This window comes from Mauremys mutica, chromosome 4 (genome assembly GCF_020497125.1).
Source record: "Mauremys mutica isolate MM-2020 ecotype Southern chromosome 4, ASM2049712v1, whole genome shotgun sequence".
NCBI lineage: Eukaryota > Metazoa > Chordata > Testudines > Geoemydidae > Mauremys > Mauremys mutica.
The window spans coordinates 66,936,468-66,957,483 of record NC_059075.1 but is presented as its reverse complement, the minus strand read 5'-3'; the positions used below and the strand labels follow the sequence as shown (position 1 = coordinate 66,957,483).

The window sequence follows — 21,016 nt, the reverse complement described above, 5'->3', positions numbered from 1 at the left end:
GGGGATATGATAGAGGTATATAAAATCACGAGTGGTGTGGAGAAAGTGAATAAGGAAAAGTTATTTATTTGTTCCCATAATATAAGAACTAGGGGCCACTAAATGAAATTAATGGGCAGCAGGTTTAAAACAAATAAAAGGACATTCTTCTTCACACAGCGCACAGTCAACCTGTGGAACTCCTTGCCTGAGGAGGTTGTGAAGGCTAGGACTATAACAGGGTTTAAAAGAGAACTAGATAAATTCATGGAAGTTAAGTCTATTAATGGCTATTAGCCAGGATGTGTAAGGAATGGTGTCCCTAGCCTCTGTTTGTCAGAGGCTGGAGATGGATGGCAGGAGAGCGATCACTTGATCATTATCTGTTAGGTTCACTTCCTCTGGGGCACCTGGAATTGGCCACTGTCGGTAGACAGGATACTGGGCTGGATGGACCTTTGGTCTGACCCAGTATGGCCGTTCTTATGTTCTTATACTGAGGTAAAGAATAAGCTATGCATGGGCAGTGTGCGCTGATCAGGTGTTGGTTCCTACAAAGTGACCAAGCCAATCCCAAAACGTGTGATGCAATGCATAGTAAATGCAATGTAATGTGTAAATGTATATAAAGGAAGAGGTTTGCTGTGTAACTCTGGATGTGATATGCCATATACCCACCCCCTATGCTTGAGTCTGAGCAACTCAGCATAGCTTTGCTTTGTGCCAAGTAAAGGAACCTGAGTGATGAGACTGGAGTTGAACTGAACTGTTGGAAAACTGAGTGGAGGAGGTCTTGGGGGAACCCCAAGAGTGCTGTGTACAGTCTTTTCCTTAATGGTGTAAGACATCTCAGTGTTATTCATTCTGTTGAGTTGGATGAGAATTTTAAGCCTATGGCTCTAACCTTGTTGCTCATGCAACATGTGATCTCACTGAAGGGATGGTCTTGAGGCAAAACTCACCATTTTAGGTCAGAGAAGATCTGCTGGTAAAAAAATCATTTCACCCAGAGATCAGTATTTCATTTAGTCCTGCCCATGCAATCCGACAGCATTTCCACTCCCCAGGCTCTTTTGTGGTTCCCCTCCCAGAGCAGAGAGCTTTGGCAGACTACCCGAGGAGTGGACAAAGCTGGGATTGCACCTTACATCTTAATAATGGATGACAGGGCTGGATCTTCCTCCACCTTTGTAATGATTATTTACTGCCAACATGAAATCATCATTGCTTTGGGTGTCTCCAAATATAAACCTCATCACAGAGCAGAGCCAAAAAGATGAAATAAATACCACCACCCAGATCTAGGGTTGCCAACTTCCTCATCGCACAAAACCAAACACCCTAGCCCTGCCCCTTCCCCAAGTCCCTACCTCCCGCACACTCCAGCCCCCCTCCCTCAGTTGCTTGCTCTCCCCCACCCTCACTCACTGTCACTGGGCTGGGGCAGGGGTTTGGGGTGCGGGGGGGGGAGGGCTCCCACTGGGGATGCAGGCTCTGGAGTGGGGTTGGGGACAAAGGGTTCAGGGTGCAGGAGGGGGCTGTGGGTTGAGGGAGGGGGTTGGGGTGCAGGCTCTGGGATGGGGCCATGGATGAGAGGTTTGGGGTGCAGGAGGGGGCTCCAGGCTGGGGGGTGGGGCAGAGGGATTCAGGGTGTGGGAGGGGGCTCTGGGATGGGGCAGAGGGTTGGGATGCAGAGGGGTGAAGGCTCTGTTTGGGCATGCAGGCTCTGAGTGGGGCCAGGGAGGGTTTGGGGTGCAGGACAGGGCTCCAGGCTGGGGCAGAGGGGTTCAGGGTGTAGGAGGCGGCTCTGGGCTGGGGGTTGGGATGCAGGGGGGGTGAGGGCTCCATCTTGGGGTACAGGCTCTGGGGTGGGGCCAGGGATGAGGGGTTTGGGGTGCAATAGGGGGCTCTGGGTTTGAGGGCACTCAGGGCTGGGACAAGGATTTGGGGCTGGGGGTTGGGGCAGGGGCTTACTCCCGGCAGCTCCTGGTCAGCGACGGGATAAGACAGGCTTCCTTCCCATCCTGACTCCGCACTGTGCCCCAGAAGTGAACAGCAGTCCGGCTCTTAGGCGGAGGCATGGCAGGTTGCTCTGCGCGCTGCTCTCGCCTGCAGGCACCACCCCCACAGCTCCCATTGGCCACGGTTCCCAGCCAATGGGAGTGTGGAGCCAGTGATTGGAGGGGGGCGTAACACTGGCCATGTCTGGGGTGCAGCACAGAGTCAGGACAGGTAGGGACTAGCCTGCCTTAGCTCCGCAGCACTGCTGACTGGACTTTTAGTGGCCCAGTTGGCGGCACTAACTGGAGCCGCCAGAGTCCCTTTTTAACCGGGTGTTCTGGTCGAAAACCAGACACCTGGTCACCATGCCCAGATCCTGACCTACAGTCTATGGCAGTGCGTTAGAGGACCTGGGAGAAGAGGCTCAGAGAACTAGCAATAGAATATAGAGCCTTCCACTGTTTTTGCATCAAACAGAAGCAAGCTAGGCCTTAAAATGGTTTCCATCACATTGGCGGTTTTTTGGCCTTGTCACAGGGTCCCTGTAGCAGGGTGGCCACCCGCTCCTGCCCTGAAGGGCTGAGAACAGCCCTGGGAGAGGGCTGTGGTAGGAGAAAACCTGGGCTGATTGGGGAAGTAGCCACAGCTGGGCCACTCCCCAATCAGGCCACAGATGGCCCTATAAAGAGGCTGTGGGCTGGGCGCACAGGCAGTCTCTCTCTAGGTGCAGAGAGAGAGAGAGAGAAGGGCCTGGCTCTTGAGTAAAGCACTGGAGTAGAGCAGTGCTGGGGAATAGGGCAAGGGAGCTGGGGAGCTCCCACCTGGAAAACCCCTGGCTGCAAAAGCCAAAGGCCTGAAAAGGTACTGGGGTTGCAGGGGTGCAGCCTCGGGGTAGGTGGCGGCAGCAGGTTCAAACCTCCCTTGCCGATGATAAGTGATATGGACTGCAGTCTGCCCCAGAGTGCGGGGGCTAGATGAGAACTGGCAGTGAACACTGAGGAAAAGTGGGAATAGAGGGTGGGAATTCCCCTGGAAGGGGAGCCCAGAGAGAGGGGGGTACTGCCAGGGGGCAGCACTCAAGGGAGATGGGTACCAGGGTCCAGGAGGGACATGGGGCCAGCGACAGCAGGACAATGACCTGCAGAGGGTGCTCCAGCTGCTGGAACACTAATTCCCTGGGGAGACTAGCAGGGGGTGCCGCAGGGGTGAGTCCCGCATCGCTACAGTCCCACTCATCATTAGGGTTCCTCCTCCTGGCTGCTCTGGGGATTAGCTTTTTCCAGATCTGCTGCTTGCTCATGTGCCCTGCTGCCTCTCTCTCTCTCTCTCTGTGGCATGGCCCTTCCGCCAGGTCATTATAGTCCTTCCACTCTTCTGGAGTATCAAAGTCTTTCCATAGCAACTGCATAGGTGCTGGAACTACGGGTGCTGGCAGTGCTTCCACATCCTCTGGCTTGAAGTGATTTCCATTATATGCCGGGTTCACAGATTGGTTCAAGGGCTCTCAGCACCCCCACTATACAAATTGTTCCAGCACCCTTAAGCAACTGTCTTTGTCAGTCTTCTCATTCACTGCCCAGATGGTGCCATTTCCCCTGTGGCTGGTATGGGAATTCAGGCCCAGTCTGTAGGCCGGGTTCCAGATCAGGGATCCTCCAACGAGCAGCCAAGGTTTGTACAATCTTAAGCCTTGCTGCCATTTTCCTGAGCCTTTTCCTACACCCTCTCCCCTAGGTTTCCCTCCTTCCCTCTCTAATGTCCAGAGAGTGAATGCAGGCTCCCTCACTGCAGCCCCTTTCTGCTGCCAACTTCCTGGTTTTATCATAGCCCTGCCTGTTACTTCTCAGCTGGGCTCTATTCCCAATCAGGGGCTGCTTATCCAGCCTAATTCCCCTCAGGTGTGGCCTATCAAGTTAACTGGCCCCCTTCTCATCATTAATCCTTTCCAGACTAATGTGGCGTGAACATCCCTCCACACGCTGTCCCCCTTAAGACTGCATCCCTCGGAGGTATGGATGCCTTCTCCCCTAGCGTTGCCAGAGCCGGGTCTGCAGGTCATCCCGCTCCTGCTCCAAGTCGCCAACCATGAGAAGCAGTTTACCCTTCTCCTCCATGGTGTCTCCAAACTTTTCCTAGAATTGAATGTCCTCTATAGCTTCGTGTAAAGCTGCCTCAGTTGCCACCAATTTCTGTTGTAGCACCTTTCCTTGTTCTGTAGGATCTCCCAGCACTCTGTCTCTCAGGGGCTGGATTCCTACTGTCTTTAGTCTATTCTCTGTATTTGTCCCTGCATCCCTCACTTTTATCTTTGCAGGACCCTTTCTCATCTCTGGTTCTTCATTACTGCATCAGCTTTCTCTACCACTCCACTAATGTTTTGTTCTGGTTTCTAATCAGGACCCTCCCCTTCCCTGGGCCACAGTTGGGTTACTTGTGAGGGCAAAGCCTCTTCACATGTCCTTAGGGCCGGCCTTAGGGAAAATGGTCCTCTAGGCAAACTTGTATTTTGGTGCCTTGCCCCTGTGGCTGCAGCATACACACACACACACACACACCGTTGAATAGATCAGGGAGAAGGCAGAACCTATCTTCACACAGGTCTCATGATCGTTGAATGGGCAGAAAAGGTAAGGCCGAGAGTGCACTGAATGCATAAAGGTTAAATAGGGTTTTGTTTGTCAGCAGTGGCTGTCTTTTAAAAGTGATGAAGGAAAGCATCCATTTAGGGAGGGAAAATGATGACATTTTAAACGTTAGCTGCAGAGAATCCTACGTGCATCCTTCTACTGCTAGCGAAGAGGGGAAACAGCAGCAGGCTTAGGGATAAATAGATGGGAGCCTGATGCATGATATGTAGAGAGAGTATCACCAGGTTAGCTGGCTCTCTAGAGGGGGTGGAGAAACAGGTTAGTTTGAAGTACTAATGTGTATGTCATGCTGTCTGGAGTGGCTTACAGCTGTGAGTGCCAACCTCAGGGCAGAAACCCCAAACTGGCAGTATGTTCTGTAATTGGATTTCATCAACCCAGTAACAAGTGTGAACTCCTAAAGCACTATAAATACATCAGAGGGATAAATAACTCCTCTCCCTCCCTGGTATTTAAGTTAAGTGCAATGTGGACACAAGAACAAATGGATATAAACTGGCCATCAATAAGTTTAGGCCATGGCTACACTTGCAAATTTGCAGCGCTGCAGCAGGGTGTGAAAACACACCCTCTCCAGCGCTGCAAATTGCGGCGCTGCAAAGCGCCAGTGTGGTCAAAGCCCCAGCGCTGGGAGCCGCTGTACGTTATTCCCCACAGGGAGGTGGAGTACGGACAGCGCTGGGAGAGCTCTCTCCCAGCGCTGGCGCTTTGACTACACTTAGCGCTTCAAAGCGCTGCCGCGGCAGCGCTGCCACAGTAGCGCTTTGAAGTGCAAGTGTAGCCATAGCCTTAGACTCAAAATTAGGCAAAGGTTTCTAACCATCAGAGGAGTGAAGTTCTGGAACAGCCTTCCAAGGGGAGCTCTGGGTGCAAAAACCTAACTGGCTTCAAGACTGAGCTTGATAACTTTCTGGAGGGGATGGTATGATGGGACTGCCTACAATGGCATATGCCTATTGGCAACTGCCTGTAGAAAAATCCCCAATGCCCAGAGACGGGATACTAGATTGGGAGGTCTCTGAGTTACTATGGAGAATTCTTTCCCTAGTATCTGCCCGGAGGGTCCTGCCCACATGCTCAGGGTCTAACTGCTTACCATATTTGGGACTAGGAAGGAATTTTCCCCTGGGTCAGCTTGTCAGAGACCCTTGGGGCTTTTCATCTTCCTCTGCAGCATGGGTCACAGATCACTTGTGCTACTGACAGGCTGAATTCCTAGATGTCAGCCCTCACTGAAGCCCACACAAGATTTTGACCAGTAGCTATGAAAAATGCTGAAGGAAAACACTGACATCCTCAATGAAAGAATGGGCTGATCTTTATTAAGAATTAATATACACAGTCTATGGGCTTCCATGCAAATGGCTGCAGTTGAACAAAGATCTTTATTTAACATTTCATCTCAGACTGATCTTAAGTAAACCACCTGTCAGCTTGGTTTTTCCCCCACCCATGTCTCTCCCTGGACACAGGATTAGAAAGCAAGAAAGCCCAGTCACTGGCATAGCAGTGATTCTACAAAGACACCGGAGTGAGCGCACATAGTCAAGATGGCTTGGAATGAAGAACTTGCTGCTGCTGCTCTTGAAGAGACTTGGAATCCTCCCATGGACGAGGCCCTCTGATGTTCTTCCAGTCATCAAAGTCAGAGCTTTTCAGTTTCTATAGATAAACAAACATAAAGCTATGTTAGGGCATGAATGCAGTGCTTTAAACAGAGTTCTTCCAAATATGCTTGTTTCCTATATCACAAATGTAACAGCAGCCACTGGCTGATTAACTTTCACCCACGACCAAATGATATTCTATAGGAGAAAAAAGTCTACAGACAGGAGAAAGAACAGAGAAATATCATATTCCTTGCGATGACTGTAGCTGTAACTGCTACTCTATATCTAGGGAAGAGCGAGCCATTGGACAGGGCAGAAAAGGTTCTCTTCTTTACCTTTTCTTTTTTTTAAAACTACCCTATTTTTCAGGTCAGCCCTTTGACTGCAGGAATTTCTGGTGTCGAGGTATAGAAAGCTGCCAAAGCACAACCCAAACCTGGCTTTCGCAGAAGGAACTACTCTTGAGGGAGGTAGGGGAAGGAAGACAATGTCTGCTCATTGGTGCCCAGAGGTATTCTGCCTGTGCAGGGCAGATGGCCTCAGGGGAGTCTGAAACAGCATGATCCCCTTCACTCCATACTACTTTCATATAAAAGAGAGGAATGCACAGCTTTCCAGAATGTGCTTCCTAATTCCAGAAGCCACAAATGGGAGATGGGGCTATAGCCATATTCCCAACCCACCTACCCATGTCCCCCTTTGGGGTGAGGAATACACGGGGGGACTTGTCTATATGGGGTATTACTCCACACTGAGGGGTGTCCACTAGCGTGTTGCACACTAATTGGCCCATGTGGACCCTGCTGGGATGCACTAAAAGCTTCTTAGTGCGCGTTAATCTAGTACTGTTTGAAATGGGAACTTTTAGTGCATGCTAGCAGGGTCCACAGGGGCCAGTTAGTATGCAACACACTAGTGCACACTAGAATTTACACCCCTCTAATACAAACTAATACATTGTGGAGACAGGCCCTGGGAGTGTTAAGTGGCCAAACAGCCTAGCACTTAAACAATGTCTAGATTTCCCACACAGGTGGTCTGGGGAGTAGACAGGATCTTTCTCCACCCCCCTCTAGTACCCTTGTTCAAGGGCATCCACAACAGGACTCTTCATGCATTTCTGTGACTGGGTAAAAAGAAGAAACACCCTCTTGCCCTCCCCTGCAATGTGCTGCTGCTGCAGAAGGCAAAGGGATGCTGAGATTCCCCCAGGAGTATGGCTGTAGCACCACACAAGACAGCATTTTGGCACAGGACGTTGCAGTTCTTGCTATAGAGAAGCTAGAGAACCTTTGCAGACTATTTTTTAAAGCCTCTCCAGTTCCTATGTCAAAGAACTACAATAATAAAAGACAGATGCCAAGAGAGTTTCTGTATCCAGTGCATTTTAGTGCAAAGTTTAATTTCAATGCAGTTACTGAAAACAAGCTGGAAGCAAACTCTGCTGACTCTTCCTTTAGTTTAATGCACACAGATAGTGGAGAAGTAGCTGCTCATCCCAAGTCTTCTCCCTGACCATCTACTTTAGTTTGTTACTGCCCCTGCTCTCCACCTCCCATTCTCCACACTCTATCCTTGAGATGGCACATTCTGAACCAAGTCCCACAGTGGTATAAGCAGGTCTCTCTCCCACTGAAGACAATGTGAGTTCTGCTTGTTTACACCAGGCCAAAATTTGACCCCCCTCTTCACAGTGCAGCTAGTTGGGACATGGAAGTCCCATTTCCCACTGGGCACAGACTCTCTATAGTCAGTAAGTTCCTAAATAAGGAGCTTCACATCTGCTAACAGCAGACCTGTGAGGGAGTTTGCAACATCATCCCAAAAGTTCACACTGATGGGAGAAGAGGGCATTCCGAGTGTTACCAAAGTGGAGAAGATTGTACATTATTAATGATTAAGGCTAAGATTTTGTCATGGTTATTTTTAGTAAAAATTATGGACTGGTCACGGGCAATAAACAAAAATTCATGAAAGCCATGACCTGTCTGTGACTTTTGCTGCTGCGGCTCCATGGTTTCCCCCACCACTGTGGGTGGCTGGGAGCCGTGGGGTTCCCCCTCCACCCACGGCGGCTGGGAGCTGCAGGGTGACCCAAAGAGAAAACAGAACACCCCGGCTGCTTGCCCGAGGCGTCCTCCTCCTGCCGCACGAGGCTGTTGCCTGTTGCTGGACCCCTGAGGTGGGCCCCCTCGGGAGTCTGTCACTGGAACTTTGCCGGGTCGCCAGAACCCTGCCCAGGGCCCCACTGGCTGTCAGCTTCGGAGTCCTGCAGCCCCTGGGGCTGAAGCAGAGAATGTCACAGAGGTCTCTGGGAGTCACGGATTCTGTGATTTCCATGACCTCCGTGACATAAACATAGCCTTATTAATTATACATATTGTAGTGGGACTCAACCCCCGCCTCAGGATCCAGGCCTCACTGCAACAGGCACTTTACAAATACACCAGAAGACACTACCCTTGCCCTACAGAGCTTGCATTCTAATTTGCCTACTGTCAATAGGGATGACAAACAATGAGGGACTTGAAAAAGGGTCACAGAAAAATTTGACAGCTGTAACAGGACAGGCCTGCTGTTATTAGTTCATGTTATGCAAAACCTTCATGACACTTCTACAACTTGAAGAAATCTCAATGAGATTAGTCAGATTTCAAAATAAATTAAGCAAGATCCCACAGAAAACACTTGTGCACGCATATATATTCGCCAGACTTTTGATATGAGGTAGCAGCAGCTGAATTTTTCATACAGTGGAGTGAGTTAGCATAAGCACTTCCTGAAAACTGTCCTTGCTACTTTATTCAAATTGTGATTAACCAGCCTTTCATTTCCACTGGAAAAAATCTGAACTGACTAGGGAGGAGAGGGAGAGGGAGTTTAGGGAAGGTGCCCCATCATCCCATGCGTCAGTAGCCATCACTCGGATTACAAGAGACAGAGTTTAACACCTGACTCAAATGGAAGATTGCAAAGAACCTTGTGCTTTACAAAGGGAAAGGATTCTGACTTTATAAAACACATATACAGTGCAGCTGTAAGTTTAGATTTTCTACCCACAATGCCTGCTCTAGAAATGTTCAGAGATATTTTCAATAAGCAGTTACTGAAAGTGAAATATATTCAGTGAAACTTACAGAATTTGAAGAGACTACCCAAGGGACCAACACAAGCAGAATACCTAATAGAGGATAGTCTTTAACTAAAGGTCATACTCTATTGTATCGGAAACACCTTAAGAAGGCTTTGAAGGGGTCACTCTCAAGACAAAGGGTTACTTACAGCACAGGGTGTTTCAAATATGTACAGTATCTAAGGAAATGAAAACAAGAAAATATTTCGGTAGTCTTTGTTCCAAATTTAGTGGTATCAAGGTTCCTGAAAAAGCCATTATGAATTACATAATGAAGGACTTAACATCCAAGGGATGGGTATAGTCAGAGTAAATAAGTAGATTAAACTATACAATTGGTGAGGTCTACTGAGTTTATCCTTGTCAGTTAAAATTAAGCAGTTACAAATCTAATAAATGCACAGAGAAACCATACATTTGTTTGTTCAGGTGTTACATTCATGAAGATCATTAATAGTTTGTGACATTCACAATAAAGATTTCATTTGATGCCTCACTGCAAGTCTAGGGAGAGTAGCTTCCTAAGGATGCAAGGCAGAATCTGAAACTATTACTAAGGCTGCGATTTAGTCATGGAGGTCACGGAATTCAGGACTTCCAAAGACATGCGTGACTTCAGCCAGTGCGGCTGGGAGCTACGGGGAACCTCCACAGCTCCCGGCCACTGCAGGTGGCAGGGGGGACCTGGCGGCAGGGCAGATCCACCACTTTCGGCCACCGTGGGCAGCAAGAGGGACCCATGCTGTTCCCAGCCCCCGTGGGAGGCAGGGGGGACCCGGTGGCAGGGGGAATCCCTACCATTCCCATGGATCGTGGGCAGCAGAGGGGATCCACGGTGCTCCCGGCCACTAAGGGTAGCAAGAGGGACCCCCGCCACTCCCAGCAGCTGCCAGCGGCAGGCAGGATTTCCACTGCCATGGGTGGCAAAAGGGACTCGGGCAGCTCCCAGCCGCAGTGTGGGGGGGGACACCCTGGAGCTCCCAGCCCCTCCCCTCCCAGCTGCCCAGGCTACCCATTTTCTCATGGGTATTTTTAGTAAAAGTCAGATACAGGTTCATGGGCTTCCGTGAATTTTTTATTATTGCCCGTGACCTGTCCGTGACTTTTACTAAAAATATCCATGACAATAACTTAGCCTTAACTATTATCAGTCTAGAAGGGACATGTATCCAATCAGTTATACATTCAGAACAGCCAGGCTATACAATTTCCCAAATCTGATTATGTCATAAAAGTTTTACAAAGAAAAGGGGTCCTTCTTTATTCAGGTAAAGGTAAGAAGGAACATCAGCTACGAAAATGGACCTGATTCTCTACGGCTTAGCACCTGTAGTTATTTACATCTGTGCAAAGTGTGGGTACAACTCTACTCAACCAGAACTCTCCACTCACTCACACACACTGGTGAGAGCCTTTCACACCCACTTTGTACAGAGGTAAATGACTGCCCCAGTGCTGGGCAATAGAGAATTTGGCCTTCAACTGTTACTGTGCTATTTTTATTTTTCTTAAATAAGCCTGACAACCCTGAAGAGTTAAGTCCTCTTTCTGTCCACTGAATAGGAACAGCACAGGCAGCGGTGTTACAAGCGTCCCTCAGATTGGCACACAACCATGTAGCAGGACCACATCTTTGGGTGAGAGGGTAGCTCAACCCCCAAGTTCACTCAGTCTTTGGCTTTTCTGCTGAGAATGCCAGTTAGTGCTAGCTGTGATGTGGACACCTGTCCATTAGGACCAGGACTGAGACCACCTAATTTCACAGAAGTACAACATACAAATGGCAAAGTGCTTTCAGCCACTCCCAACTTGAGATCTATACAAACTGGCTGTCTAGAGGTGAAAGGCTCTCTGCTCTGCTACCAGTCCCCTGCACTAAACAGTCAGTCACTGAAGGAGATGTAACCAGATCAGATTGACATTCCTTTTGCTACTTGTCTCAAATAGCCCAAAGGATCCTGGAAATGAATTGTTTAAAGTCAGAACAATGTAGTACATCAAACCTACCGATTCTCTTTCTAAATCAGCTAAAAATGCCTCTTAAAAGTCTTTGGCTGACATGCTGAAACTAGAAGACAGCTGCAGCTCTGTGAGTAGGTGGTGTGGCTAAACAAGCATTCAGCTGCTCACTACACATTTGGCTTTTATAAGACTCCTGTTAAGCAGGTTTCAATATTAGGGATACTGGATGGTATAAGGGACAGGAAGTGGCCTAGAGAGTCATTCACTTCCAGCTCCCTGGTTCAAATCTGGTCCAGACTGATGGTGTTTGAAAATCATTACCCTGTGAGTTTGGGTATACGTTGTCCGTAGAGGGCAAGCCTCCACACCACAAAGAGCAAACTGAAGTCAATCAAAATTCATTTGGACCTGGGAGCTCTCAGCACCTCTGAAAAATCAGGCCAAGTTATTTCAAGTTGGCCACCAAAATCAGTGGTCATTTACAACAACCGTGACTGTAGTGTCTCTGTGCTGCACTATCTCACCTGTAAAAACGAGACAATAAAAATTTGCCTCTCTGAGAAGGGTGTTAGGAGGCTTACTTCCTTAGGCTTGTGAGGTGCTCAGATACTTTGGTGAGGGGCACCCCAGAAATGCCTATACATAACAAATCAAAAGGGGCAATTACTGCCTGTCACTATGGTAACCGGCATGTAAAATTTCAGATAAAGATGGAAAGATTACAAAGGGCAGAGCATCTTCACAGTTGAAAGGAGCAGGGAAGAGAACCGCATCAAATCAGCTTGTCAGATCAACAAATTACTTCCGGGGCTATAGCGCGTGTAATGAAAGACCATATTGTAACGTACAGATGTATGGGGACAGAGTTAAAATGGGTGTTTAAAATCTCCACCTTATTGCAGTAATGAAGCTCTGTTTTTGCATGAAATCTTTCACAATGCAATCTCTTTGTTCTTTTCATTTTCCTTACAAAAGTCTGCTGCCACATTTGTTTAATGATTTACGGGTTATCACTTTGTATTTAATTATTATCTGTGATTAATCCTGCTCAGACTGGAAAGCTGCATGGAGTAATTCTTTTTAACCAGAGGGTGTTTCTTTGTAGTTTTATGTTATTCATGTATAACGCAAGTTGACAAGGGCTGAAGAAGTTGAGAGGAAAGAGAATGCAAAGTCTGAAGTAGGGTTTTTATTTAGTGAAGGAAAGAATGGTTGTGGGATTGGAGCACAGGATTTAGACCCAGATCCACAAAGAACTTAGGCAGTGTGGTGCTAAGCGTTACAGCATTTCTAGGTGAGGCACCTAGACAATTACTGGAACAACACTGCAATCCACAGAGCCTGAGTTAGGTGCTTATGCTCCCTATACAACGAATGAAAAGAGGTGGGTGCCTAAGAATGCGATCCACAAAAGACAGCACACTAGGCATAGAGCCAGCTCAGATAGCCAGTGGAAGATGCTGATGGGAGATAATTAAGAGTTATTGGAGCAGGTGGACTGGACCCCTGGGTCACCCACCTCCCAAATGGGTGCCCTGTCCACCAGGTTACAAAGTCATTCTTGCACTGTCCGGCTGAGCATTACAGCATTGTGACTAATTATATGCAACACAGAACAGCTTCGCCAGGAGAGACTGAGGGAGCCCTACATAAGAATATCCCCCAGCTCAGTGGTTAGAGCACTTGCCTGTTCAAATCCTTTCTTCCTCACATTCTGGGTGAGTGCTGTAACTACTGAGCTAAAAGTTATAAGGTGGGCACCACGACCACTTCTTTCCCTGGCCTCCAATTCTGAATGGAACCCAAGCCAGTGGGCAGCCTCTCGGCATGCTTACCAGATCGGGCCCATGAGTGCATTAGGTGCTCCTCTGCCTATTTTCCCATGGTTCATGGATTGCAGTGGGTCTTAGATAGGAGATAGGCAACTGGGCACCTAGAAGGAAGCAGCAGTGCACATACCCAGTGGCACAAACTTATGGGAACTTTTACCCTGAACATTTAGATACTAAGTGAGTTTAGGCACCTACAGGGTTCAGTGGGACTTTTGTGGATTGTGATGGAGGCTAATACTGGGACTTAGGTGCCTAAGTCTGGGGTTTAAGCACCTAACTTAGCATCCAAGAGATCTGGGTTCTCTTCTCAGCTCTGCTGAAGACTTGTGGTGAAATCCTGATGATACTGAGGGCAATGGGAGTTTTGCCATTAACTTCAATGGGACAGGATCTCACTCTCGGCACATGAGCTTGGGTAAGTCACTTAGGCCCAGATCCTCAAAAGTATTTAGGCTCCTAACTTCTATTGAAATCAGTGGACATTAAGAGTATGAATACCTTTGACAATCTGTGCCTTATTATCTCTGTGCATCAATTTCTCCATTTTTCAAATAGAGGCAGTACATTCCTCCTTCACAGGAGTGTGTAAAGCTTAGTTAATATTTGTAAATTGCTCTGAGAACCTTGGATGGATGGTAGTATGGAGATCCAAATTATTTAATAGCCAGAGTATTTATTGCACTCAGTAATCTGTAGGGTTACATAGCCTTTCCATTTTTAAACTAACCCCACGCTATATTGGCCAGAGGTTTCACCTCCTAAACCCCAGAGGGCCCCAGAACCCATGCACATGGCAGGAGATCAGCAGAGACAGAAGGCCATTCCTGCATTGCTTCTGTATGCACAGCTGGTTAAGTGTGCTTTTATTGGTTCAAAGAATTCACAAGCTACAGTAATAAAGCTGACAGAACTTGGCCATTTACTTCTACATTATCTTCTTTACTTAAACAAAAAATCTGGAAAATTAAAAGCAAAATAGTAGTATTAACACAATGTTAAGTCTGCAAGAACAAGCACTTAACTAGGCCAGGATGCACATATTTTCTGTTCCTCTTTCCCTTGTTTATGGAAGATTAGTATATTAAGATACAAGACCTTAGAAATGCTCAGAAAGAGACAGAAGTATTGCTCTTTGTCACTGGGAAGTGCCATAAAATTTACAGCATGTGCACCGGGGCTAAGGAATTTCTTTACTTTTGAGTGCTTAATCTTGCCATCTTAATATTGTATTAAAACTTTTAGAAGTAAATCCTAGCCAGTATTTTACCACTTTAAAGGGCCCCCTTCCAGCAGGGCAGACGTTTGAGAGGTGTTCTCTTTTTGCCTGGAGTCCACCTCCATGGATACTCTCTATGCAGCTATGTGCTGTGAGATCTGGGGTGGGGGTCAGCCAAAGCGTGAGGCTCCCCTGCTGTGCAGCTTCTCTGGTCTTTCCCCATCCCCCATACACTGCAAGATGAGCATGGTAAGAGAATGGGGGCTAGGGACATAGTTCAATTGTATGGATGGAGTAACATCTGCAGAGCACCTCAGGTCCTATTCCTGGACCTAGGTGGGGAGAGGAATACAGATTGCTCCAGCACTTCCCTCTATAGACATCCCCTGCAGGCAGCTGAATTTGTCAGGGTGGGCACCAGGGAGAAGACCTGCTCCTTTGTCTTGCTTTGACTGTAAGCTCTTTGAGGCAGGGACCATCTTTTCATTGTGTGTGTACAAGGCCTAGCACAACGGGTCCCAATCCCTGATCTGTAGGCACTGATGCAATACAAATAATTAACTAAAAAACACTTTTTCAAATGTATATACTAAAAACAGAAGTTTTACTACAAGGGAGGAAGGAGAAAGGTAAACATTTCATATTTGAGTGCTACCAGGAGGTTTAACCTCTGAAAATTTTTCTAATATAAATGATTCCAGGAGCTTCTGGCAAGTGGAAGGGAAGGGCTGAGATGCATGTCAAGGAGTGAGCCAAGGAGCCACCATCACAAGAGGTGATTACCTGCCAAACTAATACATGATGGTGGCATCCCTAAAAACTGGCATGTGAGAATACAGGTTCCCATAAGAAAGGCTCAAAGAGCAGATCTCAAATATAGCTAGGGCCCTTCATTTTCAGTTTTTATTTTAATTTTTCCCAGGAATTTATCAGTGTTCATTATAACAACAACAAAAGCAGGTGAAAAATCAGTACCAAAACCTATTAATTTTTTGGGGTAAATATCAGGGTTTATTTTGATGGACGGAAAGATGGGGAAAAAAGTATTCAGTAGATTAATGTTTTGAATTCCATTCGCTCAACGTGGTTTGCTGCAGAACTAAAACAGAACTCAAAACACCAATGCCCCCGCTGAGTTTATGAAAACAATACATCTCTAATCCCCGAATAAAAAACTTTTCATTTCAATAAACAGGTTACTGTTGTAGACTTAGAACTATTAGCCTATAAATATTTACATTTTATAATTGGGCCACGCCATTTGCAGCACATACACTCAACTCTATCCTTGTCTCCTGTTTGTTTTTATAAAAACCTTTCAAATACTTCTGGTGTTCTGAAATGTACTCTGATACAGATTTTTGTTTTCTTCCCATTTTAGTGTCAACTCTTTAAACCGTTATCAGATAACAGCTTGAAATGTGTACATGGTGGGCATGAGATTCATTAGTATATTCAGATGTGCACGCACTTCAGACCTTGCGTGCGTGCGTGCCTGCTTGTTTATTGTGTGTATCTTCTAGACCAGGGGTTGGCAACCTTTCAGAAGTGCTGTGCCGAGTCTTCATTTATTCACTCTGATTTAAGGTTTCGTGTACCAGTAATACATTTTAATGTTTTTAGAAGGTCTCTTTCTATAAGTCTATAATATATAACTAAACTACTATTGTATGTAAAGTAAATAAGGTTTTTAAATGTTTAAGAAGCTTCATTTAAAATTAAATTAAAATGCAGAGCCCCCCCCCAGACCGGTGGCCAGCACCAGGGCAGTGTGAGTGCCACTGAAAATCAGCTTGCGTGCCATCTTGGGCACACATACCATAGGTTGCCTACCCCTGTTCTAGACTAATACATAGCCTTACTTCAACAGGCAGCTTTGCATATAAACACAGACTAATTATTATCATAATATATGTATCAGAGGGGTAGCCGTGTTTGCTGCTTTTACAGATCCAGACTAAGAGTCCTGTGGCACCTTATGGACTAACAGACGTTTTGGAGCATGAGCTTTCGTGGGTGAATACCCACATGCATCCGACGAAGTGGGTATTCACCCATGAAAGCTCATGCTGCAAAACGTCTGTTAGTCTATAAGGTGCCACAGGACTCTTTGCTGCTATCATAATATATCTACCTCATGCAATGTATTGTATTTTCCTCATAAAACAAGTTATTTTTTATATATTTGAATAATACAAGTAATAATAAAAGTAAGGTGAAAATCAGAAAAAAATTAATACTACTTTTTTGTAAAACCCCAGAATTTTTTTTGGTAAAAATTGGTTTAAATGGAAAACGAAGGGGCTTAAATATAGCCTACATCTAGGCCATTAAGAGCTTTGAAAAGAAAAAATTTAAAAAACCCATGTAGCAGATATAACTTAGAAACCAATCTACCCCTCTATATTTGTAAACTGCATTTTCTGTTTCTCAGCGGTTACTGTTTATAGACCAGCTGTCGGTTTAGGCAGTGCTCACACTGAGTCTTTTTAGTTAGCTCTCTGTCTCTTATCCACACTCTCCTGCAGATTTTCCACTCTCATCTCTTCCAGGAGCTTGCTAGACAATTTATAGTCCCAAAACAGAAAGGTTTTGTCTCTCTTAGTAATTCTGATTTTGGCCGGATGCAACACAGCAGCTTCAATTCCTTCAGCTATCAATTATTTCTTCAGTGACACCAATGCCCACACTTTGCTTTGTGTTTCTGAGCAAATGCCTGGGAAAAAAATATAAAATAAATTTGAACCATTTCATGCCACCTCTTGTTTCTTCATTTTGGCTAAAATTGTGTTTTTTTATTTGATAAGGCTGGTAACACTGCTCCCTTTCCCCCATGACGTTCTTTTTGCAGGCAGATTTCTGGGTGGCACCCTCAAGCTGTGCAGGATGTAGAATAAGTAAGTAAATAAATAAATAAATATTGCTTGCAAATAAATTGTACCTTTCTGGAATTATAACTGAAGTGTGTGTGAACCAGGTATGTCGGGGTGAATTGTTAATCAGGTCTATCCTAAACAAAGGAATTTGCATTTACCTCAATTTACATACAAGCAATAAACAGACTGTGACCATTGGTGCCTTGGAGGGGCCAGTGAGATTGCTCAAATCAGGGTTAAGTGCAAAGAACAGGATAGACAATCCCCCAAACTGGTGGTTATTCTAATAATGAGATTCACCAAGACAGCAACAAAACAGCTTCTACAATACCTTACTGGTTACCCAGAAGCCAAAACCACAGCTTCCTTAAAGCCTCCTGGGCTTCTACCCAGACAGCCAAATCAAATATGATGAGGATTACTGAAAATCTTGTTTATCAGATATAAAGTTCTACCAATCCCAAGGGATCAGACACATTACCCACCAGATCAATGAATATTTCAGATCTTGTCCTAGTACACGCTTACAGACAATGCTTATTATCTAAACTAAGATGTATAAAAAAAAAGAAACGTGAGAAAGATTATTGGTTATAACAGATATGAATAAAGTTCTTAGGTCAGTTTCATTGTAGAGGTTGCAAGCTGCTGAGTTGCAAAAAGTTATTGCCAGAATCACTTCATCAGGTTATAGTCCAAACAGGTAGTCCATATATAGAGTTTGTTCAAATTCTTCCATGAGAATTAGTTGGATAATCCAGACTGGAGCTGGAGACCGCAGTCTTGCGACTCAAGCTTCCCCTGTCCAAGCTTAAGCAGATCTGAGATAACAGGATCAGGGCCCTAGAATTCTTTTATAGCTCTCTGGCAGGCTACTGATAGCCTCTTCACAGCAGGTGTTCCTTGGGTGAAGCTTTATGGCTTTTAAATAAAACCACCTATTTCCTATGTATACACAGGTAATTAGTTGCATTCATCAGCATAAGGTAATTATCCATTAATCGGTTCACAGACAGTTTACTACAAACTTCAAAGAGAAATAAAGACAATGATATTATTACACCCAAGTTTCAACTAAATGTTAATGTTCCCTTTTGATCTCTGACTATATAGATTATAGTAACAGACAGGAACCATCTGGTTACACTGTTAACCTCTATCAAGATATAGGTAAACAGATAAATACAATCACTCTCTTACTCTATTTCTCTAACAATACAAGTCTACATTTCAAAGCTTCAGTCTATCTAGCATGGCTTTGTTAGCTGTTTATAAGGAATGGCCCTAATGGTCATTTATATACTTTTCTAATATTTCTTTAAAGGTTGAATTTGGGTCATAGTTGCTTAACCCTTTTTGGCTCAGTGTCACACAGACCCATCAAGCTAACAAGGGTTGGAGGCAAACTTCACACTAACAAGTGGGAAAGACGACACATGGTGTCTATATCCAGCAGGAGAGAACCTTAGTCTGGGTTTTACTTTTCAGAAGAATCCATTTCAAAGGTTTACTGGGCTGAACTTCAAGTGATAAGCAACTGAATCAACGGATTGTATACAACATTACTGTATCATAAAAGCATACAGAATGAGGTCTTTTCTAAAAGCTAATGACACACTGGCAATATCATTGTGAAACATATGTATTAACATTATAGGAGAAATTATAAATACTCATTGATATTATATTTTAAAGTGTGTGGCCAAAGGAAGTTTCCACCCAGACTGGGAGTGGGGGCAGACATTTACTTGTCTCCTGTGTAAATTAAGCATAATAGAATCAAAACAACAGAAGCTCCATTTGCATAGAAATCAGAAGGGGGAAGGGAAGAATAGGATGAGGTCAGCTTCTTAGTGGATACAGCAAGCTGAGCACACAGAAGGGCTTCCTGTCTCTTGAACCAAGGCCATTGAACTTTGGGAGATATAAGCAAGGGCAAAAAGTCATTTTTGGTATCCATTGCTAGACAGACACAAGGGAACAGAGCTCTTGCAAGCTGAGAAAGATGGGTCCTTCAAACAAGGAGGGGTTGAAGTTTCTGAAACTGAATAGAGGTGAGAAGCCTGTTTAAGCAAAGATCTTTCATCTAAGGTGACAAGGGAAGCCAGCGCCTTGTACCTTTTTGGAAGGTCCTCACTGAAGGAAAGTTAGCCATGGCTGGGAAGAAGCATGACTGGTGATGGAAACCATCTTGAACAAAGCCTGTATCTTGCTAGATTAATTTTTAGACTCTTATATGCGTGTTTTCACTTTTATTTGCTTGTAACCCTTTCTAACCTTATTCTTTTTACTTAGCATCACTTAAGCTATGTTCTATCGTTAATAAATTTGTTTTATTTTACTATAAACCAATTTACTGCGGTGTTTAAAGAGAAGGATGTATTAACCCCAGTTGAGTCAATAAGCTATGATGTGTGTTGTGTCTTTAGAGGAACAAGTGAACCATATTATTTCTCTGAATTGTCCAGGGCTGGACACTGCAGAGCACATGGTTTTGGGAAAATTCAAGACAGGGAGCTTGCTGGGGTCACCCTGCAAGTAGTAACCAAAGCTGGTGGAAGCCAGAGTGAGGCTGTAGATGGGCTCTGGGGTGAGAACTGCTGAACCAGGAATGTCTAGTGTGCGTGCACACACACACACACACACACACACACACAGTGTGACCTGCTTGCTGGTAGGCTGGTTGGGAGCAGCCCAGGTTGGAGCTGTAACAGCAAAGCATTGCAAGGCACCCAAGGTTCCATGGCAGGCATGACAACGCCCTGCACTGGTCCGGATTTCTGGACAAATCAGATCCAATCATGCTCTAAAACAGTAGTCATGCACTGTTTAATTGTGTGGTTCTATGTATCTTGCATTGCTAGGTAAACATTATTATTCACCATATTAATTATTATTACTACTACTACTACTGCTTTTGTTGTGTTACATAAGGGTAATATGAGGCAGACAGAAGTTAAGTAATTTGCACAAGATCACAAAGCAAGAGAGTGACAGAGGTGATAATGGATCTCGGCCCACATTTTTTAAGGTATTTAAGCGTTACTGTGCTCAGTATTGTAACACCTAACTGATTTAGGAGCCAAAGTCTCATTTTCAAAAGGGATTTAGGCACTTAGTAGCCTAAAACACTTAAATATGTTTTAAAATTTGGGCCCTCTTGTCTCCTGCCTCCCACTGCCCAGCACTGTATGCAGTGCTGTTGTAGCTGTGTTCGTCCCAGGATATTAGAGAGACAAGGTGGGTGAGGTAAGTAAGTTTTGTTGGAACAACTGTCTCTCTCACCAACAGAAGTTGGTTCAATAAAAGATATTACCTCATCCACCTGGTTTCCTATTTCTTTTCTCAAACCACCCTCCTAATTGTAGTTAGCACCCAGTGTGAACAGGGATTTTTTTAAAGTCATCTCTTTAGTGGAAAGTATGCTATAGTCTACTCCACGAGCATGTCTACAGAATAGTTTAACAAGTTAGTTTTTATTTCCCCACTATTCTGACCTTGTCCTTCCCCATTCATGAATCCCTGCATTAGCTTCCATTCTCTTCTGCATCAAACTTCAAGCTTCTCCTCAACCCTGCCCTTGTATACAACTCTCACTTGCCTCATTTTCTCCTACATCTACTCCTGATTTCAATTTAAGTTTTCCTATTCACCATCCTATGTGTTATCTTAGCCCCTCCCAACTCCACGCCATCTTCCATGCTGTCCTAATGTTTGGAATAAACCCCCCACTGCTATATGCTAAAAACGTCTTCAATC

General features: G+C 45.3%; 1 protein-coding gene across 1 annotated transcript in view; it reads right to left on the bottom strand.

The window, feature by feature from the left end:
* Window positions 1-5,930: 5,930 nt before the first annotated feature.
* LOC123368225 (cytochrome c oxidase assembly protein COX16 homolog, mitochondrial) overlaps window positions 5,931-21,016 on the bottom strand; it is a 70,390-nt gene continuing 55,304 nt past the window's right edge. The window contains exon 4 of the mRNA XM_045012825.1: window positions 5,931-6,290. Within this exon, the coding sequence (XP_044868760.1) occupies window positions 6,174-6,290 (117 nt within the window). The 3' untranslated portion in view covers window positions 5,931-6,173. The remainder of the gene's footprint in view (window positions 6,291-21,016) is intronic.